This window comes from Balaenoptera ricei, chromosome X (assembly GCF_028023285.1).
Source record: "Balaenoptera ricei isolate mBalRic1 chromosome X, mBalRic1.hap2, whole genome shotgun sequence".
Lineage (NCBI taxonomy): Eukaryota > Metazoa > Chordata > Mammalia > Artiodactyla > Balaenopteridae > Balaenoptera > Balaenoptera ricei.
Genome location: NC_082660.1, coordinates 34,503,938 through 34,529,914, shown reverse-complemented (window position 1 = coordinate 34,529,914; position 25,977 = coordinate 34,503,938). Strand labels below are relative to the sequence as shown.

The 25,977-nt window shown below is 39.4% G+C and overlaps 1 protein-coding gene across 1 annotated transcript in view; it reads right to left on the bottom strand.

Moving 5' to 3' along the window:
* Window positions 1–25,977, bottom strand: part of PRRG1 (proline rich and Gla domain 1) — a 142,898-nt gene that overhangs the window by 77,014 nt on the left and 39,907 nt on the right. Inside the window, exon 2 of the mRNA XM_059911288.1 lies at window positions 8,512–8,562. Within this exon, the coding sequence (XP_059767271.1) occupies window positions 8,512–8,521 (10 nt within the window). The 5' untranslated portion in view covers window positions 8,522–8,562. The remainder of the gene's footprint in view (window positions 1–8,511; window positions 8,563–25,977) is intronic.

Genomic DNA, 25,977 nt, shown 5'->3' with positions numbered 1-25,977 from the left:
ATACCATCATTTACTCAGTTGTGCATGCATACGATGCCTTCAAGGTTTTTTTCTGCTGAAATGGGTATTAAATAGGCATTTCTTATCACAGACTGACGGATATAACTTTCCCTAGAAAAACAAAGTCTCACTAGAATTCTAAAGTGACATTTCACCTCCTAAAAACCAGTATTATGCAAAATAAAAAGATCCTATTTGGATTATCTTCCTATTAGTTAGGGAGGTGGAAAAACCAGATTATTTCCCAATTGTATTTCACCACTGTAACCTATTTGTGGAAATTAAAGGTTAATTTTTTCATAGCAGGTAGGTTTATAATTCAGAATTTGTTGTACAGTGGTGCTCATGTGCCCAAACAGGTTGTCACAAACTTATAGCTTAGTTAGAATGGCATGTAGTATATGTATTCACAGGAACTAGGAAGCTGAAACCCACTCAAGGACTGAGATATTTGAAAAATAATGTGAAGTTACAGGACTGAGCTAGTGAGAGTGGGGAGTCTCAGGGTTTGAGAGAAGAAGTAATTAATATCTTTAATATCCTGAACCTGCTTCTTAAGGACAATGTAGTGGTTATGATCACTACCTAAGACTTTAAAAAAAGATATCTTTGTGCTACCGGAGGTATGTAATGAAGCGCCAGATGATAACAGGCAGGTTTCCTGGAATAAGTGTGGAGAAAATGCCAGAAATGGATTTCTATAAGAGAGAAGACAAAACAGGTAACGTACGTCTATAAAGTCAATATTTTTTAAAAACAAAACAAATATGGTTCCCCCCTGCCGAGTGAGTCTTGCTAACTCAATATGGTTTTCTTAAAAGCCAAATTTTACATCAAATATTCAGATGTCTCTTGTCTAACAATTTTATGCTTTGTAAAGAATAACGAGATACAGAGAAAAGATCTAATAGATTCTCCCACAAAGGAAGGTAAAAGGCCAAATTTTCTTTGAAGGAGTTCTACAATTCATAATGCCTTATCAAACAGAATTCTTCATGAAATAAGGATGACAGCAATCAAGTTACTAGCAATTGCTAGTAATTGCAATAATTGGTTTAAATGTATGGTATGGTACTCTAACACATGATATTTATAGACTAGGGGCTGTGCCTTACCCACAGGAAACAAACAAATATGGAATTAGAAAAAGGTCTAATTTGCACAAAATTAAGCACACAATCAGGTGGAATCATGAAAATACGGGAATTCCAAAGATAGGTATTTCTCCTATCACTAGGGCCTCAACTATTATCAACAAGAATATCATTAGTCTTAGAGTTTATAGTTGTCACAGCCATAAAACTTTGTTTTTAGCTTATGGATCTGATTTACACTGATTACAGTTCTGTCCCATATGGAAGAAAATGGAAACAACTATAACAATCACCATTTAATGGGGGGAAAGGCATGTAGAGAGACTCAGCAAATATGAAATATAGTTTTAAATATATAACTCTATGTTATAATGAATGCTTCACAATCTGTCAACATAGACAGTATGGTATTATCTATGTGACAGTTAGCTGTAATCTAGATGTTAGGAGTGAATAACTGTCCTAATAGAACACATACTACATTTAATCAAAAAGCCACATTTCAGAGGTGGTTGTTCAGACAGCACTCAAAGATAGTATTCAGCTATCTTTCTCTTCTGTGCACAAACAGCAGAGCATGATGGATTTCAGAAATGGAGTCTCATTGACAAATTAGTGCCTTTGTTAATTAGCACATGGATTTCAGAAATGACTTTTTGCTGGTGAAATCAATGTTATTTATATGTGAATTTGCTCTAGAAATGATATAATTCAAACTTTCGCTTGCTCTGTCTGAAGGGGAGGTACTACATACCAGGAGTGCTCTCTTTTCCTCCCCTTCTCTCATAGTGGCTCCTCAGGGACCCCTTTAGAAAACCTGGCACTTCACTGAGCAACACTGGAAACCACTGATCCATCTCAATCCCTTCATTTTACTGACAAGAAAACTGAAATCCAGAGGTTAAGTGACTTATCCAAGGACACAGCTGCTTGATTATAGGACCAGGACTACACCTTGGTTTCTAGAACCATAATGGAAGAAAATTTCACATACTGCGGTATGGGAAAGTCATTCTGGCTTATATATGATTTAACTCGAACTTTATGCTAACTAAAACAGCCTGTTTGTGGCCTGTCAAACATGCATTGTACATCTGCCTTAATCCTTAAAGAAAAGGGTGCATTGGCCAGAAGTAAAAAATGTCCATGTTAAAAATAAAGATAAAATGCCTCCCTTCCTGGGTCACCAATGCTGGTATGCCTTCAATGATAAGACTCCCTTCCCAGGTGCGAAGGCCATACTGAGTCCCTGTGTATATGCTGATTTGTTGTGGCTGTTGTTTTGAAATCTTGAAGGAATGGATCCCTGACTTCTTTGATGTTCTTTGTTCTGACAAGATATAAAACTGTGCTCAAAACCATGCTTCTCCAGACTAGTTCCTCAGAGTTATCTGAGCTGCTGTCTACTGGGCTACAGTTCTTAGTTTGGCTCAAATAAAACTTCTTTCTATTCCTATCATAGATCAGTTTATTGATTATTTCTGTTGACAACCATATACATTTGTCCCTCGGTAGCCATGGGGGATTCATTCCAGGACCCCCTATGGATACCAAATTCTGCAGATGCTCAAGTCCCTTATGTGAAATGGCATAGTATTTGCATATAACCTATGCACATCCTCTCATATACTATAAATCATCTCTATATTACTTATAATAACTAATACAATGTAAGTGATACATAAATAGTTGGAAACACAATGTAAATTCTATGTAAATAGTTGCTGGCATGCAGCAAATTCAAGTTTCACTTTTTTGAACTTTCTGGAATTTTTACTTTTTTCCAATATTTTTGATCCATGGTTGGTTGAATCCATGGATGTGGAACCCGTGGATACCTGCAGACACAGAGGGCCAACTCTAGTGCTCTCCTTTAGATTTGAATTACTTCTATGAAAATCATAATATGTTAATTATGGCTTATCTCTAAAGATTTCCTTCCCTTTATTCTAAATCAGTGGTTTTCAATCTTGGGAGACATTGCACCCCAGGGAACATTTGGCAGTGTCTGGATACATTTTTGATTCTCACAACTTGGGGGGGTAGGTGCCACTGGCATGTAGTGGGGAGAGGCCCCACGACAAAGACTTACCTGGTCCCAAATGTCAATAGTCATGCCTACATGTATACCCCAAAGAACTGAGAACAGATACTCAAAAACTTGTACATCGAGGTTCACAGTAGCACTACTTAGAATAGCCAAAGGGTGGAAACAACACAAATGTCCACCAACTGATGAATGACTAATCACATTGTAGTATATTCATACAATGGGATATTATTCAGCCATAAAAAGGAATAAGGTACTTATACAACATGGATAAACCTAAAAACCATTATGCTAAGTGAAAAAAGCCAGACACAACAAAAGGGCACATATTGTATTATTCCATTTAAATGAAATATCTAGCATAGGTAAATCCATAGAGCTAGAAGTCAGATCACAGGTTGCCAGGGCCTGGGAAGGGAGAAATAGAGACTGACTGTTTAATGGGTAGAGGGTCTCCCTTGGAGGTGATGGAAATGTTTTGGTACAAGATAGTTGTACAACATTGTGACTGTACAAATGCCACTAAACTGTACACTTTAAAATGGTCAATTCTATGTTATGTGAATTGTTTTGCCTACATTATGTGTTTTGCCTCAATTTTTTAAAAAAAAGTCAGTAGTGCTAAGGTTGAGAAACCATTCTAAACTTCCGTACCAAAGTTATTTTCTTCTTGAATAGGTAAAAGGCAGAGAGGATTGCATCAAAGACAAAAAGCATCAAGCACTATAATGAGTTTAAAAAAAAAAAAAAAAAGCAGCCTGACCCTTAAATAGTAAGCTCATTTTTTTTCTGATGGGAAAACTTGCCAGGAAAAAATAATGGCTGTTGTCAGCCCCAAACAGATTTGTTTTACTGTTATAAAATTATGAAGCTAGACAAGGGTTTACGATAAATTGGTGACATCATCTGAACTGCAGAGGCATGAATATGCTACCATAATAGAGAGACTCTCAGATTTAATATAGGCCAGAAAATGAAATAATTGTCTTTAAATGTGTGCCTTCACTTGAACTGTAAACCTGGGAGCTGTCAAATAAAATTAGGCACTACATTACGAGACAGTCACTTTACAAGGCTTGTCAGTTTGAACACTCATTCCCTGTTTGAAAACATGGAGCTGTATGCTCAGAATGAAAGTTTAGGATTGGCCTCAACTGAACAGTAGTTTAGCAGTGACTCAAAGAGCTTAGAAATTTACTGTGGTAGCTATAAACCATCTTTCCTTCCATTAAGTCTTAGTAAGTGGAGGGGACATGTTTGGGTTCTTTGAACTAAAGGAGCCAAGTACGTCCAGTGACCCAAAGGAATGATGCTGCTATGTTTCAATAATAATAAAAAAAGAGTGTAACTGGTAGCACTGTCTCTGTTTCTCTACAGCACAACAATATGTTCATGTATACTAGGACATCAAGGGCATGTTACCATTAAGCATGGAAAATGAAGATGGAAACTGACTTTGCAGATTAAGAATTTATAGACCTAGGGTTACCTCCTAAGCTAGGTAAAAGCTATCTCCAAAGATTAAATACTGAAAGAGGAGAAACAGAAAAAATGCTAAGGTATCTTTATATTTTTATGTTAATTATTCTTCACAAATAAGACCTGTCTGCCTGCTATCATTCAGCTATTCCAGATATTGTTTTCTATACAACAAAGCAAAATTAATCAGTTTGAAGATTCATGGCTAAATATTATTCCTATTTTGTAAAAGACAAGTAGGAACATCTTGTGGTTTGCTATGATTGAGGAAACATGATGAATTTCTTCCAGAAGCTTTGTTATTAAGGTAAAGACAGTGAAATTAGCCATCATAACTGCATATTAGAGTAATAAATACCATAAATTGCTGCTATAGCACTTAAAATATGCAGTAAGAGAAGTGTGTTCTGACAGAAAAAAATCAGATGGAAAATAGGTGTGATTCAAAGTCAAATTCTACTCAAACATTGTAACAAAAACAACCCCCAAATTTTTTAGCAAGACAACTCCCAAGAAATTGCTTTGTGGAATACTGAGACTTCTGTCATTTTATCGTGAATGTACCAGTTATTCAGGGGGGTAGGGGGAGGGGCGGGGATGAAAAGGTAGGATAAAGTTTTACTTTCCATCTGAAGATGATTACTGATAAATACTCTCTAGTATTATGTACATAATATTTGGTAAGCCTATATATACATATTTGCAAAATCCTTACATTCTCTTCTTTGTGAAAACGTTAATTCTCTACTAAAATCTTACACATAATTTTATTTATACATGCTGTTGTTTTTTTGTAACAGCATCTCCCCTTGTTGTCTACATGCTGTTCTGGTATTCCATGCTGTATTTTATTCTTTGTGTTATGAAGAACCACAAATATAAAAACCTATCAATCAAGAAGGGTGACTTTCACCACAGAAGTGGTGTCTTACGCCCCTTACTTTGGGCACCTCCCACTGTGGGCAGTGTACAGCAAGCGTCTGAGTTGAATTATCTTGTTATCTAGCTTGGTGACTGCCAATCACTGCTGCTGCCTTTGAATTACTGCAGCCATGGACCACCGCTGCTCAGAGGATTTTGATATTTGAGGCACTCCACTATCTGACACACGTGTTTTAGCTGTTACCATAAATGTTGATGAACACTGAGCCATTTCTCTTTTCCTATCTGCTCACTCCCCCATGCTGTGAGAAACATGAATATCATCGTAGTTCTAAGAAAATATTTTCTTCCATACCTTTCACAGCATCAGATAGCTCCTAAGTTTTTAATCAACTTTATACACTGATGACTAGGGTGTTCAGAATACAATTTGTTGGAAGAAAATAAAAACTGGATATGACATAAGGAGACCTAGGTTTGTCTTCTGACTCTTCATTTATAAACTGTGGACTTTAGATAAGACTCTCTCATGACCCTCAGTTTTATAATACATAAAATGAAGATAATAATCCCTATTTACATTATAGGGTTCTCTTACAACTCAAATAAGATAATGAAGGAGAAATATGTACGAGTTATGAAATGCTCTACAGATACTTGTTAATATCAAAATAATTATATATTCATAAAAGTCCTAAATACTAAATTCTAGCTAAATACTAAATCCCTATATAGTAAATGGGATTTCAATGCCACATACAACGGACACAATTTGTAAGAATTTGTTTATGAATTTTTTCATATCACATAAATAAAAGAATGAGTCCTTTAACACATATTTATAAATAATTTCTTCATCCAGTATCAAAGAATACTAAAAGAAATTCACCTCAATTTCATTTTAATTTTTCATCTATACTGTATGGTTTCCCAGCTGTGTTCTTTGTTTTCATGGCTCCTTAATTAATGAGGCTAGTGCCATGTCTTTGTGATATTTTCCTCTGCTGTCCCTTTGTATGACACATTGAGCTATGTTTGTGAGAATCTTTGCCAAATCCACTAAAAACTCCATTGTACACTGCCAGAAAAGGAAAAAAAGAGCCCACAGAAGCACCTCTTTTTTCACTAAGCATCCTTTTTTTCAGCAATTAACAAGTATAATCAGACAAACTAAGTAAAGCTTAGAGTGTAAAGGATAGATTCTTTGAGATTCAGGATTCTAAGGATGTTTTTAAAGTGCTTAACACAGTCAAAATGCTGCTATTACAGGCTTCCATGTGTTTGTAAAAGTAGTATTTCTTTTGAAGCACTTCCCTTATCTCATCTCCAGGTTGGAAACATGCCCATCTTTGCAGATTACAGTACCATGCCCTGTCCTTTAGCAAGAACTCTATTAATTACCTGACCATTTAAACAAATACTTGGTGGGGCGCCTTTTAAAGCAAGCACCGAATGATCTCCCTGCTAATAACCTGATGACCATTCTGAAAAGGAAGAATGAAAACAAGAAGGAATGTGTTGCCCTGTCTCAGCGCAGCTTTCTTCGCCATATGGCCATGATGAAATCCAATCATCACAACATTCTCCAAATTCACTTGAAGCTTGGAGAAAGTGAGGATCAAACCATGATGAGTCACTCTGGAAGGTTCTGTTGACAGCTGACTTGGAGTTAGGATGTGGTATGGATTAGTCCCAGAACTTTGACCAGTTTTTTTTATTTAGTCATTTTTTAAAAATTTCTAAACTATCAGAGATTGGTATCTTTTGTGAAGGTTGGGAAAGAACCAGAATACCCAGGGAAGCACTGGAGAAAACACACAAAAGCTGGCTCATCAAGGTTCACGAAGATATTTTCTATCTATAATCCTTGGGGCTGCCTACCAGGGCCCATACTGACATGGGGCGAGAAAGATGCCTAGAGCATAAACATAAGGAAGCACTCTCTGTCACTTGCACAACCCTAGTCCCAGCCCTGCTGCCTACAGAGGCATCTGATCAAATAACTTCATTTTAACTACTGAAAAGACATAACCAATGAAGATATACTTATTCAGTAAGGACAGCAATGAGCATACCACTGCACTCTTCCATTATACTTCAGAGTTCTCAACATGCTTTCATATATATTATCACATTATGACAACCACAGTCTCCTGAGGCTAATAGTGCAGAATGTTATTAATCCCACCTCAGAGATGAACAAACAAGTTTAGGGGAACGGTAGGATTTGATCAAGATAGTAGAGGTAGAACTTGAATTCAGGTCTTTGACCTATGTCCAGTACTCTTCTTATTATACTTACCCAACACCAAGTCTTCCTCTGAGGTCCTTTATAGCATCAGATTTTTATGGTCTACATTGATTAGAATTATTTATGAAGTCACTGCAGTGGCTGGTTATTAATAACTTAACAAAGAAATGACCTTAAATTTGTCTATTGTTCACTGCCCATATAATAGCCTTATGAGAAAAGAAAAATAAAAAGGATTCATCTAATGCTTCTTAATGCCAGGCTTAAACATTTTAGGGGCAACCAAAGCCATTTATAAGTCAAGCTCACAGATGAATTTTTTACTACTATCATTGGTTGCATAGTACCATCATATTTTTGTTTATGTTATTATCAGCAAGGCTCAGAAACCATTAGCAGCATATGGGTTACTTTGCTAAGAGTTGTAAAGAAGCTGGGATTAGGGCAGGTTTATATAATATCATGTTTGAGCCTTCTCTCCCTGTACTGGAAGATGTCCAGAAAAGAGCAGGGGGAAAAAAAGACCCTTTCCAGTGAGCAACGTGTGATCTGTTGTCTTTTTCTGCACAGCCCTGCTTCAAACGAAACCTTTCTAACACTAACCAGAAATACGATTTAGGTGCCCACAAAAAAACAGACAAACAAACAAACCAAAAAAACCCAAATACAAGCCTTGAGTTGCAAATCTAATTTCCTGGATATAGTGGATTAATGTGGAGAGAATCTAAGTTATTTAAAAGTAAAGAGAAACTTACTTCTCCCCATGTTTTCTTGTGGTCTCTGGTAGGTCCTTGGATGATGATTCACTGTAAAAAACACAGCACACACACAGTCAGATTCAAGTTCCATTAAAACTTATGTTGTCAACATGAGCATTTCATTTCAGTGCATTCCAATCTTGCCCCCTTACCTAAATAAAACAGATATCTAACCTCAGAGGACAGAAACACAGTATTCTGGAAGCATGGGCCCTACATCAGCTTACTATGACCTTGTTTATCTGGCATTAGTTTCTGCCCTTGCCAAATAAAAGTCATCAAATTGGTCACATAGCTTATCTCTTAGGAAGGCAGTGATATCAACAAAAAATGGTGGACAAAAATGCCAAAAGGCCCAATTTTAATAACAAGGCTAGCATGTTATTAGTTTGCCTATCCCTGGTTTCTCTTCAATGTCACTCTGTGACAAATCCAATACCATTTATAGTGTAATGTTTTCCTGAATGGTGTCAAACAGCAGTACCTCTAATCAAATTATCCCTGCAGCAAAGCAGCCCACAGAGTTACTACCAATAAACAGTATGAATCAATAACTATGAGCTACTGACAACAGAAACTCTGGAGGAAAAAAATACATATTGCAAATGCAGGTGTGCATGGAGGAGCAGCAATTCTGTTTCTTTATGAAAATACATACACCGAAGCTAATTTATACTATAATGCTTTATTTTCTCACAGGCTTTAATCACAGAACTACCACACATCTATTGTTCACCTGCCACATTCCCAGTATGGAGCTAAGCACCAGAGAGGCAAAATTATAAGACATAATTTATCACTACGTTAAGGAATATATAATCCACTTGAAGTCAAGCATATAGAGGAGAGTGATGTCATCAAGATGGTCACATAGATCATTCCCAACTTCAGTCCCCCTCACAAGAAGACCACCTAGCAACTATGCATAGAGAAGACTCCATTGTGAAGATGTTAGAACCTGAGGGTAAGGCTGAAGCACCCTGCTGGACAACAGAGACTGAGAAGGAGCACATTAGAAGGGTGAGAGGACTGGATATACCCTGACCACATCACCCTCCTCCCTGTGGGGAGAAGTGGGAATATGGATTCCATAACGGGAAAAGAGAGCCCGAGGTGGACATCCAGCTCCCCCAGCATATGGGACACTTCCCAGGAGGCCCACTCAGGTCTTCCCTCATGGAGATCACCAGAGGAATCTGCTGGGCTTGACTACTGGGGATCAGAGAGAGATGGAGAAGGGGGGCGGGGCTTACAGCAAACAGTGCTCAGGCCCTGGCAAGTGGCATTCCTGCTCATATCAGTGCCTGAGCAAAGATCCCAGCCAGCAACTCTGGCCGTCTGCAGAGCTGAGCCAGTGGCCCCTTCTGGCTAGGGAGCTCAGTTGGTAGTTCTACCTGATTTGGACCCACAATCAATGGGCCAGACTGGAAATGAAGCCTGTTCTACCATCTAGCCTATGAAGGCAAGCAAATACTCAGCCTCGCCCAAGTGCTGAGCATAGCCTCCATTCTCTCCTTCCAGGAAGCCTGGCCAGGGAACTAGAGCAGCCACAAGCCCATCGTATAGCCCCACTTGATCAGGCAGCCAAGACAGCAGCCCTGACCAACTGCTGAGCATAGCTACTGGCCCTGCAAAACCAGAGAGCTGGAACAGTGACCCTGGGCAACAAGGGAACCCAGCCTATGGGACTGCTAGAGAGGGAGAGCCCAGCCTACAATCCCACTCAGCCATGGATCCTAGCCTTACAACCCTGATAAGCAGAGGAGCCCAGTCTATGGCCCTGCCCAATTGCTGAACACAGTCTGCGGCCTTGCCCAGGCAGGAAGCCCAGCCAGTAATCCTGTCCAACCAAGAAGCATAGCCTGTGATCCCACCCAACAAGGAAGCTCAGCCTAGCAGCAGAGCACAGTCTACTGATCAGGAACACCAGAATGCAGCCCTGCTCAACTTCAGGGCACAGTCTGCGGCCCCACCTAATCGCAGAGCACAGCCTGAGGCCACGTCGAACCAATACGTCCTGCCTGGGGCCCTACTTAAACATAAAATCCAGCCAGCGGTACCACTTGGTGGTGGAGCACAGTCTGAGACTCCCCACAACCAGGGGTGATTGCTAAACCCAACCCACAGCCCTGCTCAATCATGGAATCCAACCAGTGGCACCACCCTACCAGTGAACACAGCCTGGGACTTTACCCAACTGGAGGTGATTGCAGAAGCCAGCTAGTGGCCCCATCTGACTGCTGAGCAAAACCAGTAGCCCCACCCAAACAGGGAGATGGTCACCCAGTGGTCCTGCTTGAACATGGAGCCCAGCCAATAGGCCTACCCAACTGTGGAGCCCAGCCAGTGGCATCCCCCCAACCTCAGAGCACAAGCAATTGCTTCATCCAACTAGAGACCCCAACAGCAAGCCCTGCTGACTGTGAAGGCTACCAGCTGACCTGTCCAGTAGCCTCAAGCTATCATGACTGGTGAAGGTCTTTCCCTACAGAAGTGAACCTGTAAAGTCTGGAGGAGGAGACTGTTTAAACAACACAAGGAATCAAAGATCACGAAGAAAAGAGGTAAACATAACATAACACCACCAAAAGAAACTAATAAAGCTCCAATAACTGACCCTAAAGTAACAGAGGTCTATAAGCTGTCTGAGAAAGAATTCAGAATAATCCTCTTAAAGAACTTCAGTGAACTACAAGAACACATAGACATCTAAAGAAAATTAGGAAAACAGTACACAAACAAAACAAAAAGTTCAAGAAAGAAATGGAAACTATCAAAAAAAAAAAAAAACCAGAAATCTTAGAGCTGAAGAATACAATGGCTGAAGAATTCAATAGAACAAAATGGCAATACCTATCAAAAATTACTTTAAACATAAATGGATTAAATTCTCCAATCAAAAGACAGAATGGCTGAATGGATAAAAAACAAGATCCAAATGATATGCTGTCTACAAAAGACTCAACTTTAGTTTAAAGGACACATATAGGATGAAGTGATAGATATTCCAAGCAAGTGGTAACTGAAAGAAAGCAGGGATAGCTATACTAATATCAGACAAGGTAGACTTTAAGCTAAATATAGTCATGAGAGACAAAGAAGGTCATTATATAATGAAAATGGGGTCAATTCATCAAGAAGATATAACAATTGTAAATCTTTTTGCATCCAACACTGGAGCACCTAAATATATAAAGCAAATACTAATACAAATAAAACGAGAAACAGCAATACAATAACACCTGTTGACTTTAATATCCCACTCTCAGCAATGGATAGATCATCCAGACAGAGAATCAATCAGGAAACAGTGGATTTCAATAACACTATAGACTAAATGGATCAAACAGACATATATAGAACATTCCATCCAACAGCAACAGAATACACATTCTTCTCAAGCACAGAGAAAATTTTTCTAGGATTGATCATATGGTAGGCCACAAAATAAGTCTCAACAAATTCAAGAAGACAGAAATTTTATCAAGCATCTTTTACAAACACTATGTTATGAAGGCAGAAATCAATAACTGGAGGAAAGCCAGAAAAATTTCAAATACATGGAAATTAAACAACACACTCCTGACCAACCAATGGACCAAAGAAGAAATCAAAAGGTAAATAAAACAAGTTTTGAGACATACAAAAATAGAGAAAACCTTCAAGATGGCAGAAGAGTAAGACGTGGAGATCCCCTTCCTCCCCACAAATACATCAGAAATACATCTACACGTGGAACAACTCCTACAGAACACCTACTGAACGCTGGCAGAAGACCTCAGACCTCCCAAAAGGCAAGAAACTCCCCACATACCCGGGCAGGGCAAAAGAAAAAAGAAAAAACAGAGACAAAACAATAGGGACAGGACCTGCACCAGTGGGAGGGAGCTGTGAAGGAGGAAGGGTTTCCACACACTAGGAAGCCCCTTCACTGGCGGAGACGGGGGATGGCGGGAAGGGGGGGAGGAGCTTCGGAGCCACGGAGGGGAGCGCGGTAACAGGGGCGCGGAGGGCAAAGCAGAGAAGTTCCCTCACAGAGAAGCGGTGCCGACCAGCACTCACCAGCCCGAGAGGGTTGTCTGCTCACCTGCCGGGGCGGGCGGGGGCTGGGACCTGAGGCTCTGGCTTCGGAGGTCAGGCCCCAGGGAGAGGACTGGGGTTGGCGGCGTGAACACAGCCTGAAAGGGGCTAGAGCGCCACGGCTAGCTGGGAGGGAGTCCGGGAAAAGGTCTGGAGCTGCCGAACAGGCAAGAGACTTTTTCTTGCCTCTTTGTTTCCTGGTGCGTGAGGAGAGGGAATTCAGAGCGCCACCTAAACAAGCTCCAGAGACGGGTGCGAGCCGCGGCTATCAGTGTGGGCCCCAGAAACGGGCATGAGATGCTAAGGCTGCTGCTGCCGCCACCAAGAAGCCTGTGTGCAAGCATAGCTCACTCTCCACACTGCCCTTCCTGGGAGCCTGTGCAGCCCGCGACTGCCAGGGTCCCGTGATCCAGGGACAACCTCCCCGGGAGAACGCACGGCGCGCCTCAGGCTAGTGCAATGTCTTGCCGGCCTCTGCTGCTCCATACCCCTCCCTCCCCCGGGCCTGAGTGAGCCAGAGCCCCCAAAGCAGCTGCTCCTTTAACCCAGTCCTGTCTGAGCAGAAGAAAAGACGCCCTCAGGCGATCTACAGGCAGAGGCAGGGCCAAATCCAAAGAAGACCCCCAGGAGCTGTGCAAACAAAGAAGAGAAAGGGAAATCTCTCCCAGCAGCCTCAGAAGCAGCGGATTAAATCTCCACAATCAATTTGATGTACCCTGCAGCTGTGGAATACCTGAATAGACAACGAATCATCACAAATTGAGACGGTGGACATCGGAAGCAACTATATATATATATTTTTCCTTTTTCTCTTTCTGTGAGTGTGTATGTATATGCTTCTGTGTGTGACTTTGCCTGTATAGCTGTGCTCTTACCATCTGTCCTCGGGTTCTTTCTGTCCGTTTCTTTTTTTTTTTTTTAGTATAGTTTCTAGCACTTGTTACCACTGGTGGATTTGTTTTTTGGTTTGGTTGCTCTCTTTCTTTCTTTTTTTCTCCCTTTTATTCTGAGCCGTGTGGATGACAGGGTCTTGGTGCTCCGGCTGGGCGTCAGGCCTGTGCCTCTGAGGTGGGAGAGCCAAGTTCAGGACATTGGTCCACCAGAGACCTCCCAGGTGCACGTAATATCAGACGGCGAAAATCTCCCAGAGATCTCCATCTCAACGCCAAGACCCAGCTCCATTCAACGACCAGCAAGCTACAGTGCTGGACACGCTATGCCAAACAACTAGTAAGACAGGAACACAGCCCCACCGATTAGCAGAGAGGCTACCTAAAATCATAATAAGGTCACAGACATCCCAAACCACACCACCGGACGTGGACCTGCCCACCAGAAAGACAAGATCCAGCCTCATCCACCAGAACACAGGCACTAGTCCCCTCCACCAGGAAGCCTACACAACCCACTGAACCAACCTTAGCCACTGGGGACAGACACCAAAAACAATGGGAACTACGAACCTGCAGCCTGCAAAAAGGAGACCGCGAACACAGTAAGTTAAGCAAAATGAGAAAACAGAAGCACACAGCAGATGAAGGAGCAAGGTAAAAACCCACCAGACCAAACAAAGGAAGAGGAAATAGGCAGTCTACCTGAAAAAGAATTCAGAGTAATGATAGTAAAGATGATCCAAAATCTTGGAAATAAAATGGAGAAAATACAAGAAACGTTTAACAAGGACCTAGAAGAACTAAAGAGCAAACAAACAATGATGAACAACACAATAAATGAAATTAAAATTTCTCTAGAAGGAATCAATAGCAGGATAACTGAGGCAGAAGAACGGATAAGTGACCTGGAAGATAAAATAGTGGAAATAACTACTGCAGAGCAGAATAAAGAAAACAGAATGAAAAGAATTGAGGACAGTCTCAGAGACCTCTAGAACAACATTAAACACACCAACATTCGAATTATAGGGGTCCCAGAAGAAGAAGAGAAAAAGAAAGGGACTGAGAAAATATTTGAAGAGAATATAGTTGAAAACTTCCCTAATACTGGAAAGGAAATAGTTAATCAAGTCCAGGAAGCGTAGAGAGTCCCATACAGCATAAACCCAAGGAGAAAAATGACAAGACACATACTAATCAAACTATCAAAAATTAAATACAAAGAAAAAATATTAAAAGCAGCAAGGGAAAAACAACAAATGACATACAAGGGAAGCCCCATAAGGTTAAGAGCTGATATTTCAGCAGAAACTCTGCAAGCCAGAAGGGAGTGGCAGGACATATGTAAAGCAATCAAAGTCAAAAACCTACAACCAAGATTACTCTACCCAGCAAGGATCTCATTCAGATTCGATGGAGACATTAAAACATTTAGAGACAAGCAAAAGCTAAGAGAATTCAGCACCACCAAACCAGCTTTACAACAAATGCTAAAGGAACTTCTCTAGGCAGGAAACACAAGAGAAAAGACCTACAATAACAAACCCAAAACAATTAAGAAAATGGGAACAGGAACATACATATCGATAACTACCTTAAATGTAAATGGATTAAAGGCTCCCACCAAAAGACACAGACTGGCTGAATGGATACAAAAACAAGACCCGTATATATGCGGTCTACAAGAGACCCACTTCAGACCTAGGGACACATACAGACTGAAAGTCAGGGGATGGAAAAAGATATTCCATGTAAATGGAAATCAAAAGAAAGCTGGAGTAGCAATTCTCATATCAGACAAAATACACTTTAAAACAAAGACTATTACAAGAGACAAAGAAGGACTTTACATAATGATCAAGGGATCAATCCAAGAAGAAGATATAACAATTGTAAATATTTACGCACCCAACATAGGAGCACCTCAATACATAAGGCAAATGCTAACAGCCATAAAAGGGGAAATGTACAGTAACACAATCATAGTAGGGGGCTTTAAGACCCCACTTTCACCAAGGGACAGATCATCCAAAGGAAAATAAATAAGGAAACACAAGCTTTAAATGATACATTAAACAAGATGGACTTAATTGATATTTATAGGACATTCCATCCAAAAACAACAGAATACACTTTCTTCTCAAGTGCTCATGGAACATTCTCCAGGACAGATCATATCTTGGGTCACAAATCAAGCCTTGATAAATTTAAGAAAACTGAAATCGTATCAAGTATCTTTTCTGACCACAATGCTATGAGACTAAATATCAAGTACAGGAAAAAATCTGTAAAAAATACAAACACATGGAGGCTAAACAATACACTAAATAATAACCAAGAGATCACCGAAGAAATCAAAGAGGAAATAAAAAAATACCTAGAAACAAATGACAATGAAAACACAACGACCCAAAACCTATGGGATGCAGCAAAAGCAGTTCTAAGAGGGAAGTTTATAGCAATACAATCCTACCTCAAGAAACAAGAAACATCTCAAATAAACAACCTAACCTTACACCTAAAGCAATTAGAGAAAGAAGAACAAAAAAACCCCAAAGTTAGCAGAAGAAAAGAAATTGTAAAGATCAGATCAGAAATAAATGAAAAAGAAATGAAGGAAACAATAGCAAAGACCAATAAAACTAAAAGCTGGTTCTTTGAGAAGATAAACAAAATTGATAAACCATTAGCCAGACTCATCAAGAAAAAAAGGGAGAAGACTCAAATCAAGAGAATTAGAAATGAAAAAGAAGTAACAACTGACATTGCAGAAATACAAAGGATCATGAGAGATTGCTACAAGCAACTCTATGTCAATAAAATGGACAACCTGGAAGAAATAGACAAATTCTTAGAAAAGGACAACCTTCTGAGACTGAACCAGGAAGAAACAGAAAATATAAACAGACAAATCACAAGCACTGACACTGAAACTGTGATTAAAAACCTACCAAAAAACAAAAGCCCAGGACAAGATGGCTTCACAGGCGAATTCTATCAAACATTTAGAGAAGAGCTAACACCTATTCTTCTCAAACTCTTCCAAAGTATGCAGAGGGAGAAACACGCCCAAACTCATTCTACGAGGCCACCATCACCCTGATACCAAAACCAGACAAAGATGTCACAAAGAAAGAAAACTACAGGCCAATATCACTGATGAACATAGATGCAAAAATCCTCAACAAAATACTAGCAAACAGAATCCAACAGCACATTAAAAGGATCATACACCATGATCAAGTGGGGTTTATCCCAGGAATGCAAGGATTCTTCAATATACGCAAATCAATCAATGTGATACACCATGTTAACAAATTGAAGAAGGAAAAACCATATGATCATCTCAATAGATGCAGAAAAAGCTTTTGACAAAAATCAACACCCATTTATGATAAAATCCCTCCAGAAAGTAGGCATAGAGGGAACTTACCTCAACATAATAAAGGCCATATATGACAAACCCACAGCCAACATTGTCCTCAACAGTGAAAACCTGAAACCATTTCCACTAACATCAGGAAGAAGGCAAGGTTGCCCACTCTCACCACTATTATTCAACATAGTTTTGGAAGTTTTAGCCACAGCAATCAGAGAAGAAGAAGAAATAAAAGGAAACCGAATTGGAAAAGTAGAAGTAAAACTGTCAGTGTTTGCAGATGACATGATACTATACATACAGAATCCTAAAGATGCTACCAGAAAACTACTGGAGCTAATCAATGAATTTGGTAAAGTAGCAGGATACAAAATTAAGGCACAGAAATATCTTGCATTCCTATACATTAATGATGAAAAATCTGAAAGTGAAATTAAGGAAACACTCCCATTTACCACTGCAACAAAAAGAATAAAATACCAAGGAATAAACCTACCTAAGGAGACAAAAGACCTGTATGAGGAAAACTATAAGACACTGATGAAAGAAATTAAAGATGATACAAGCAGATGGAGAGATACACCATGTTCTTGGATCAGAAGAATCAACACTGTGAAAATGACTACCGTACGCAAAGCAAACTACAGATTCAATGCAATCCCTTTCAAACTACCAATGGCATTTTTCACAGAACTAGAACAAAAAAGTTCACAATCTGTATGGAAACACAAAAGACCCCGAATAGCCAAAGCAATCTTGAGAAGGAAAAACGGAGCTGGAGGAATCAGGCTCCTGGACCTCCGACTATACTACAAAGCTACAGTAATCAAGACAGTACGGGACTGGCACAAAAACAGAAATATAGATCAATGGAACAGGATAGAAAGCCCAGAGATAAACCCACGCACATATGGTCACCTTATTTTGATAAAGGAGGCAAGAATATACAATGGAGAAAAGACAGCCTCTTCAATAAGCGGTGCTGGGAAAACTGGACAGCTACATGTAAAAGAATGAAATTAGAACACTCCCTAACACCACATACAAAAATAAACTCAAAATGGATTAAAGACCTAAATGTAAGGCCAGACACTATAACACCCTGAGAGGAAAACATAGGCAGAACACTCTATGACATACATCACAGCAAGATCCTTTTTGACCCACCTCCTACAGAAATGGAAATAAAAACAAAAATAAACACATGGGACCTAATGAGACTTAAAAGCTTTTGCACAGCAAAGGAAACCATAAACAAGATGAAAAGACAACCCTCAGAATGGGAGAAAATATTTGCAAATGAAGCAACTGACAAAGGATTAATCTCCAAAATTTACAAGCAGCTCATGCAGCTCAGTATCGAAAAAACAAACAACCCAATCCAAAAATGGGCAGAAGACCTAAATAGACATTTCTCCAAAGAAGATATACAGATTGCCAACAAACACATGAAAGGATGCTCAACATCACTAATCATTAGAGAAATGCAAATCAAAACTACAATGAGGTACCACCTCACACCGGTCAGAATGGCCATCATCAAAAAATCTACAAACAATAAATGCTGGAGAGGGTGTGGAGAAAAGGGAACCCTCTTGCACTGTTGGTGGGAAGGTACATTGATACAGCCACTATGGAGAACATTATGGAGGTTCCTTAAAAAACTAAAAATAGAACTACCATACGACCCAGCAATCCCACTACTGGGCATATACCCTGCAAAAACCATAATTCAAACAGAGTCATGTACCACAATGTTCACTGCAGCTCTATTTACAATAGCCAGGACATGGAAGCAACCTAAGTGTCCACCGACAGATGAATGGATAAAGAAGATGTGGCACAAATATACAATGGAATATTACTCAGCCATAAAAAGAATCAAAATTGAGTCATTTGTAGTGAGGTGGATGGACCTAGAGTCTGTCATACAGAGTGAAGTAAGTCAGAAAGAGAAAAACAAATACTGTATGCTAACATATATATATGGAATCTAAAAAAGAAAAAAAAATGGTCATGAAGAACCTAGGGAGGAAGGGAATAAAGATGCACACCTACTAGAGAAGGGACTTGAGGACACCGGGATGGGGAAGGGTAAGCTGGGACAAAGTGAGAGAGTGGCATGGACATATATACACTACCAAATGTAAAACCGATAGCTAGTGGGAAGCAGCCCCATAGCACAGGGAGATCAGCTCGGTGCTTTGTGACCACCTAGAGGGGTGGGATAGGGAGGGTGGGAGGGAGGGAGATGCAAGCGGGAAGAGATATGGGGATATATGTATATGTATAGCTGATTCACTTTGTTATAAAGCAGAAACTAACACACCATTGTAAAGTAATTATACTCCAATAAAGATGTTTAAAAAAAGCTACTAAAAATAAATGAAACCAAAAAAAAAAAGAAAAAAGAAAACAAAAGGAGAAACACAACACAAGAAACCCAATGTGATGCAACAAAGCATCTCATTGCTTTTGAGAGGAATGAGTTCTAAGAGGAAGTTTATAGCAGTAAACCTTTAAGAGAAAAGAAGGATCTCAAAAGAACAACGGAACTTTACCCCTCAAGGAATTAGTAAAAGAAGAAAAAAATAAGCCCAAAGTTAGTAGAGGAAGGAAATACTAAGTATCAGAGCAGAAATAAATGAAATAAAAAATAGGAAAACAATAGAAAAGATTAACGAAACTAAAAGTTGGTTCATTGAGAAGATGAACAAAATTTACAAATTTTTAGCTAGACCAAGAAAAAAAAGGACCCAAATAAATAAGATCAGAAATGAAAGAGGAGGCATTACAACTAATACCACAAAAATACAAAGGATCATGAGACTACTATGAACAATTATACACCAACAAATTAAACAACCTAGAAGTATTAGCATAGGAAAAAAACAAAACAAAACAAAACAGATAGACCAAAAGAACAGAATCCAGAATCCGGAAATAAACCCAAGCATATAAGGTCAACTAATATTTGACAAGGGAGCCAAGAACACTCAATGGGGAAAAGACAGTCTCTTCAATAAACGATTCTGGGAAAACTAGATATTCACATGCAAAAAAATGAAAGTGGACCACCTACCTTAACGCCATCGACAAAAATTAACTTGAAATGAATTAAAGACTTAAATGTAAGACTTGAACTCATAAAAGTCCTAGAAGAAAACAAAGGGAAACAACACGGGCAAGAGAAAGCACAAATAAATGAGACTACACCAAACTAAAAAGCTTCTGCATAGCAAAAGAAATGATCAACAAAATGAAGAGGTAATCAAAGGAATGGGAGAGTTTATTTGCAAACCACATATCCAATAAAGGGTTAATATCCAAAATATACAATGAACTTACACAACTCAACAGCCAAAAAACAACCAAATTTTAAAATAGGCAATGAATCTAAGTAAACATTTTTCAAAAGAAAACATACAAATGGCCAACAGGTATATGAAAAGGTGCTCAACATCACTAATCATGAGAGAAATGCAAATCAAAACCACAACGATACATCACATCTCACACCTGTTACTATGTCTATTATCAAAGACAAGAGATAATAAATGCTAGTGAGAACATGGAGAAAGGGGAACCCTTGGCATTGTAACCAATGTAACCTACTACAGCCACTGTGGAAAGGAGTACGGAAGTTCCTCAAGAAAATAAAAAAACAGAAATACCATGTGATCCAGCAATTCCTCTTTGGGGTATATAGCTGAAGGAAATGAAATCACTATCTGGAAGAGATTTCTGTACCACTATGTTCACTGCAGCATCATTTACAATAGTCAAGACATGGAAACACCTAAATGCCTACCAACAGAAAATGGATAAACACACACACACACACACACACACACACTGGAATATTATTCAGCCATAAAACAGGAAATTCTGCCACTTGTGACAAGATGGATGAATCTTAAAGCATTAGGCTAAGTGAAATAAGTCAGATACTGAAAGACAAATACTGTATAATCTCACTTATATGTGGAATCTGAAGAGAACCAAACTCATAAAAATAGAGAGTAGCCTGGTGGTTGCCAGGAGCGGGGGCAGGGAGTGGTGGTGAGAATGGGTGAAGATGGTCAAAAGGTACAAACTTCCAATTTTAAGATGAGTAAGTTCTGGGGATGTAATATAGAGCATGATTATAGTTATCAATAGTTACTGTATATTTGAAAGATGCTAAGCAAGTAGACCTTAAAAGTTCTCAACACACCACACAAAAAATTATAACTATGTGAGGTGATGGATCCGCTAACTAACCTTATTGTGGTGATGGATATATTAAGTAACATTATTGTGGCAATCATTTCACAATATATCTATGTATCAAATCATCACATTGTACACCTTAAACTTATACAATGTTATATATCAATTATATCTCAAATAAAGCTGGGAAAGAAAGAAATTAAGCATATATGAAATAGAGACAATCAGGGAATAAATATGCGACTGAAACCTGAGAACTAGTTGTGTAACACTGGAAAATTTTCTATCTCAAGTTCTTTGCAAAAGGAGGGAGCAGAACTAGATGAGTGTTTCCCAAATTGATGTCCACAGGATGTTAAAAGGTGCATTATTCAGAAATAGGGCTCTGATCAAATAAATGTAAGACATGCTGTCTTAAGGTTAAACAGGTTTCTTTATTATAAAACTTTTCAGAGCCTTAAAAATGCTAATAAGCAATGTGACAAAAGTATAGTCTCTCAATGTATTTGGCTAGACAATCCTTTTTGTGAGCAATCAGTATTTCTTAGGAGCTCTATTCTTGGGAGCTCAGTTTGGGAAACCGGACAAGATAACTGCTAAAACCTCTTGCAGCTCTGAAATTTCATTACTTTCTAACAAGGCATTAATTGTATGGAACAAAATTAACATAAGGTGAATCAAGAAAGAAGTCAAGGGGGCTTGATTCTCAGAGAATTTTGGAGCCAAAAGGAACTTGAGAAATCATCTAATGATTTCTCATCACCTCACCTTTTATTTAAAGCAGCAGACCTACTCTCAAAAACTCTTATGCAGAACACTAATATATAAAACGGGTTAGGGCCAAAGTGTTCAGGTTGAATTGAAGTGGAGGGCTGTAGTCCCACTCACTGGGATTTCTCCTTGAGGCAGCCTAGAAAGACCTCGTCGGAAAGCAAGAGTTTAGTGAGCCCTGACCCTTCAGATGAAGCTATTCTGGGAAGGCTTTAGGAAAGAGCTGGAACTCTCATACATATTCACGGGAAGGTCCTTCACCCTTCCCAGTATCATCTCAATTTTCACTGTCACCCCTCCAAATCAGATAAGTAAAATAAGCATTATGTAAAGAGAATTATACAACCTCTTTGACTCCAAGAAAAAAACAAAAGAAAGTCAATACACTAAAATGCAATCCCTGTACAAACGAGACGCTATGAAAGAGTTAAGCCAGGGAGTCCACATGGCTAAATTTGGATTTTAAGAAGTTCTCTGTGGTGGCAGCAGGGAAAGAAGATTTGACTGGCAAGGCTTCTTGTATTTTATTTCTTGTTTATTCTTTAATATTTAATAGTCTTTTTGAAAAGAATCAAGTCATTCTCAGTTGTGTTAGGGGAACCACAAAGGAAAGGGTTGTCAGGCATAGTCCAGGAGTTTCAAGAGGACTTGCCTCTCCAGAGGTCAACAAGGTGGAGAGAACAGGCTTCAGAGGCAGCTCTCTTCCAGGTGAAGACAAAACCAAGGAGGTAAAGATCAATATTACCCGTCAGCTGACTCACCTAGTGTTCCAGTAGTAAACTTGCAAAGATCCGAATCTTGTTTTAAAGAAGACAGTTTCCTTACAGAGGTATGGCGTTTAAGGCCTACTGCCAATATTGCCCCCAAAACCCCGTATTCCCCCAGTCCCAGGTTACTACCCTGCTTCTTCTCCTGTTGCCAGGGTTTAGCTTTTTCTTTCTACTCTGATCCCCTCTTGCTTTATTCTCTTCTTTCAGCTGCTGTGTGTGTGTGTGTATTTAAGTCTGTATACCTCTCTAAGCAGCAGTATTCATCAATCTTGACTCTTAGTCAGATCCTCATCCCAAACTAAGTATCACTTCTAAAGTAATGGCAACACACTTAAAAACAACACCAAAGCAGCTTTTAGCCAGACATTAGGAAATCTAAATAAAAATCACTGTTCCATGGACTTACCCAGCCTGGCATTAAACATTCTCAACAAGCAGCTTCCACCTTCATCAGCAGTCACCCTACATTGCAGCCAAAGTGGCCTCTACTCATCCCTTAAGTATGCTTTAAGTTGTTCCAGCTCTATTCCTCTGCACTTTTTCTCTGCAATGTCCATACCTACTAAGATTCCATTCATCCTTCACTATCAGTAGTGTAGCCTTTCCTCATCACACGAACAGGAAGAAATCTTTGTTTCCTTTGAACTCTCATACAATATGGAACTTAGGTGCCATGTCATACAGATGTGCATACCTTACAGTATCCATCAGACTGTCCAGTTTTCAGAGGGTAATCAATTTGTCTTCAACATCTGTGTCTAGGTTGTACAGGACACCAGATCATTCCCAATGAGGGCTCTAGTGGCTGGACTTAGAGGAGGCTCTCATACCTGGTATATTCAGGACACACTGTTTGCCTAAGTTTCCCTTAGTATAGAGCAATGCATCAAACTCCAGTCATTTACATACCACCTTAATCAATTTTATGATTTTTGCTAAATGCATTTATTGTCTACACTTAATGTTTCCTTCAATTAAGCCATTTTTTTAACTTCAGTATCCACTTTAGCCTTGTCCTGTAAAATACTATGTGAAATCATGGGTTCAAAATGTTATCTTTTTCTAATGCATATAAAAATGCATAACTATTAAAGTTCTAGAACTTTTTCAAGGTTCCCTCTAGTTATCTTGCATATCACAAGCAGTATACTTTCTGGAACACCATTCACTCCTGTCTTCAGTCAATTAAAAAAATACTGGGGGTCTTTTACTTGCCAGGCACTGTTCTATTCTTTAAAAGGGCATTTGTTCTCAACTGGAGGCAATTTTCTCCCCAAAAGACGTTTAGCAATGTCTAGAGAGATTTTTGCTTGTCACAACTGGGGAGGGGTGTTACTAACCTCTAGTGGGTTGAGGCCAGAGATACTGGTAAACATCCTACAATTCACAGAACAGTCCCCCACAACAAAGAATTACCTGGTCCAAAATGTCAACAGTGTCAAAGTTGAGAAACCCTGCTTCAGAGAAACATGGCAAACAAAAGAGAGACAAATTCTCTGCTTTTTTGGAGCTTACAATCCAGTAACAACGTTACGGATGCTACTGTCTTCTAGTACATTCAAGTAACATTCATCAGTCTACAGTTTTTAGGATTTCTTCTCTGTGGTGTGTATTTCTTATATACGGAAGGCATGCTGGTACTGAGCAAATTTCCAGAACTGTGGCCTCTTAAATAATGGCAGGTTACGTACATCCCGACAAGAGTTCCCCCACCAGGTCAGAGTGTGGGCTTTGCCACCACATGTACCAGGGTTTGAGGCCTGCCTTGCCAATCACTAGCTATGTGGCCTTGGGCAAGTTATTTAACTCTCTAAGTCTCAGTTTCTCCATCCATAATGGAGTTATTATTGGTAGCCCTGATTTCACAGACTTTGAGGGAAGATTAAATGAGAACAGCTAGAACAGTTCTTGATTACAATAAATAAACAGTGAGCAGGACCTGTGAGGATCATAACAAAGACTTCCTTTTCCCAAAATGTCTTGGTTCAATGTAGTGCTGGTGGTCAATCTGGTTCACTACATTAAGTGTAAATATTACTACTTAAGACAGAGGGTAGAATAATATATATTTTATGACCTGAATTTTTAAAAATAAAATTTGATTTTAAAGTTTTACCTTCAGTTGCATGTCCTATTTAAGTTTGAAATGTGTGCCCTCAGTTCTTTAAGAGCCTCCTTTGCCGGTTTTGATGTCCTTACACACGCTTGCCTCTCTCTTCCCAGCCTTCCAGTGACAATCACAGCCTGGAAACTCCTAATCCCAGTAGTGATTCTTCTTCCAGTAATCCTCTGAGATTCAATTATATCTAGCTCTTTATTAGTTCTGAAACACTGCAGGGTACATTTTAATTTGTAGAGAAGCACTTCAATGATGGTTTTATTTTTTAGCCACATGGCTCTCTCATGGTTGATTAGGTAGGTCAATCACTTCACTGTCCTCCACTGTGGAGGACACAGATATGCACTTGCATTAGTTTCTGGCCACCTTACTAAAGGCTTTGCCAGTCCTAGTCTCCTGCTCTTCCCCAAGCCCCAAAGTCCTTCCAATTTTTAAGAGTAAGAGGGCCTAAGGGCCCTGTGGCATACACCAGAGACAGATGAAGTCCACTGTCTCCTAATGGTGTCTCTTAAAGCCCCAGCTCTCTTCAGCTGCCTAAGGGCCCTTCTGTAAGAGATGGGTTTATTCTACTAGGTTTCTCAGAGCTTCCTCTCTGTACCTTCTCCACTTCCACATCCTTCAAATAATAAAGATTCAACTGGTATACGATGAATATCTACAACAGTAAGACCGTTTCACATGCATCATCTTATCAGTGCTCACAACAACCTGATGAGATAGGTACAACGATACGTCTTGATAACTGATAAAACTAAATTTCAAAGAAATTGACTCACTCATGTTCACATCATCAGTAAGCAGGGGCATCCCAGGATTGTTGTTTTTAACTCATCAACACATCTGCATCAAAACTGCTCGTAAGTGTACAGCTCAACGACTTCACAAACACACCTGTCTAACTGGCATCCAGATTAAGATTCAGAACACATTCCAAAGGATTTTAACCTAGGGGTTCTGACACCAAGTCTAGCGCTCTTTAAATCATATATGTAGTCATTCAACAAATATTTACTTACTGCTTACTAAACGTCAGAAATTTGGTAAGCACTGCGGACTTGATGGTGAATAAGACAGACTTGATCCCTGCCTTAATAGAGCTTAGAGTCTATAGGGGGCCATAATAATTAAAAAACAAAACAAACAAAAAAAAAACCTATACATCGGGACTTCCCTGGTGGCGCAGTGGATAAGAGTTCACATGCCACAACTAAAGAGCCCTCGAGCCACAACTAAGGAGCC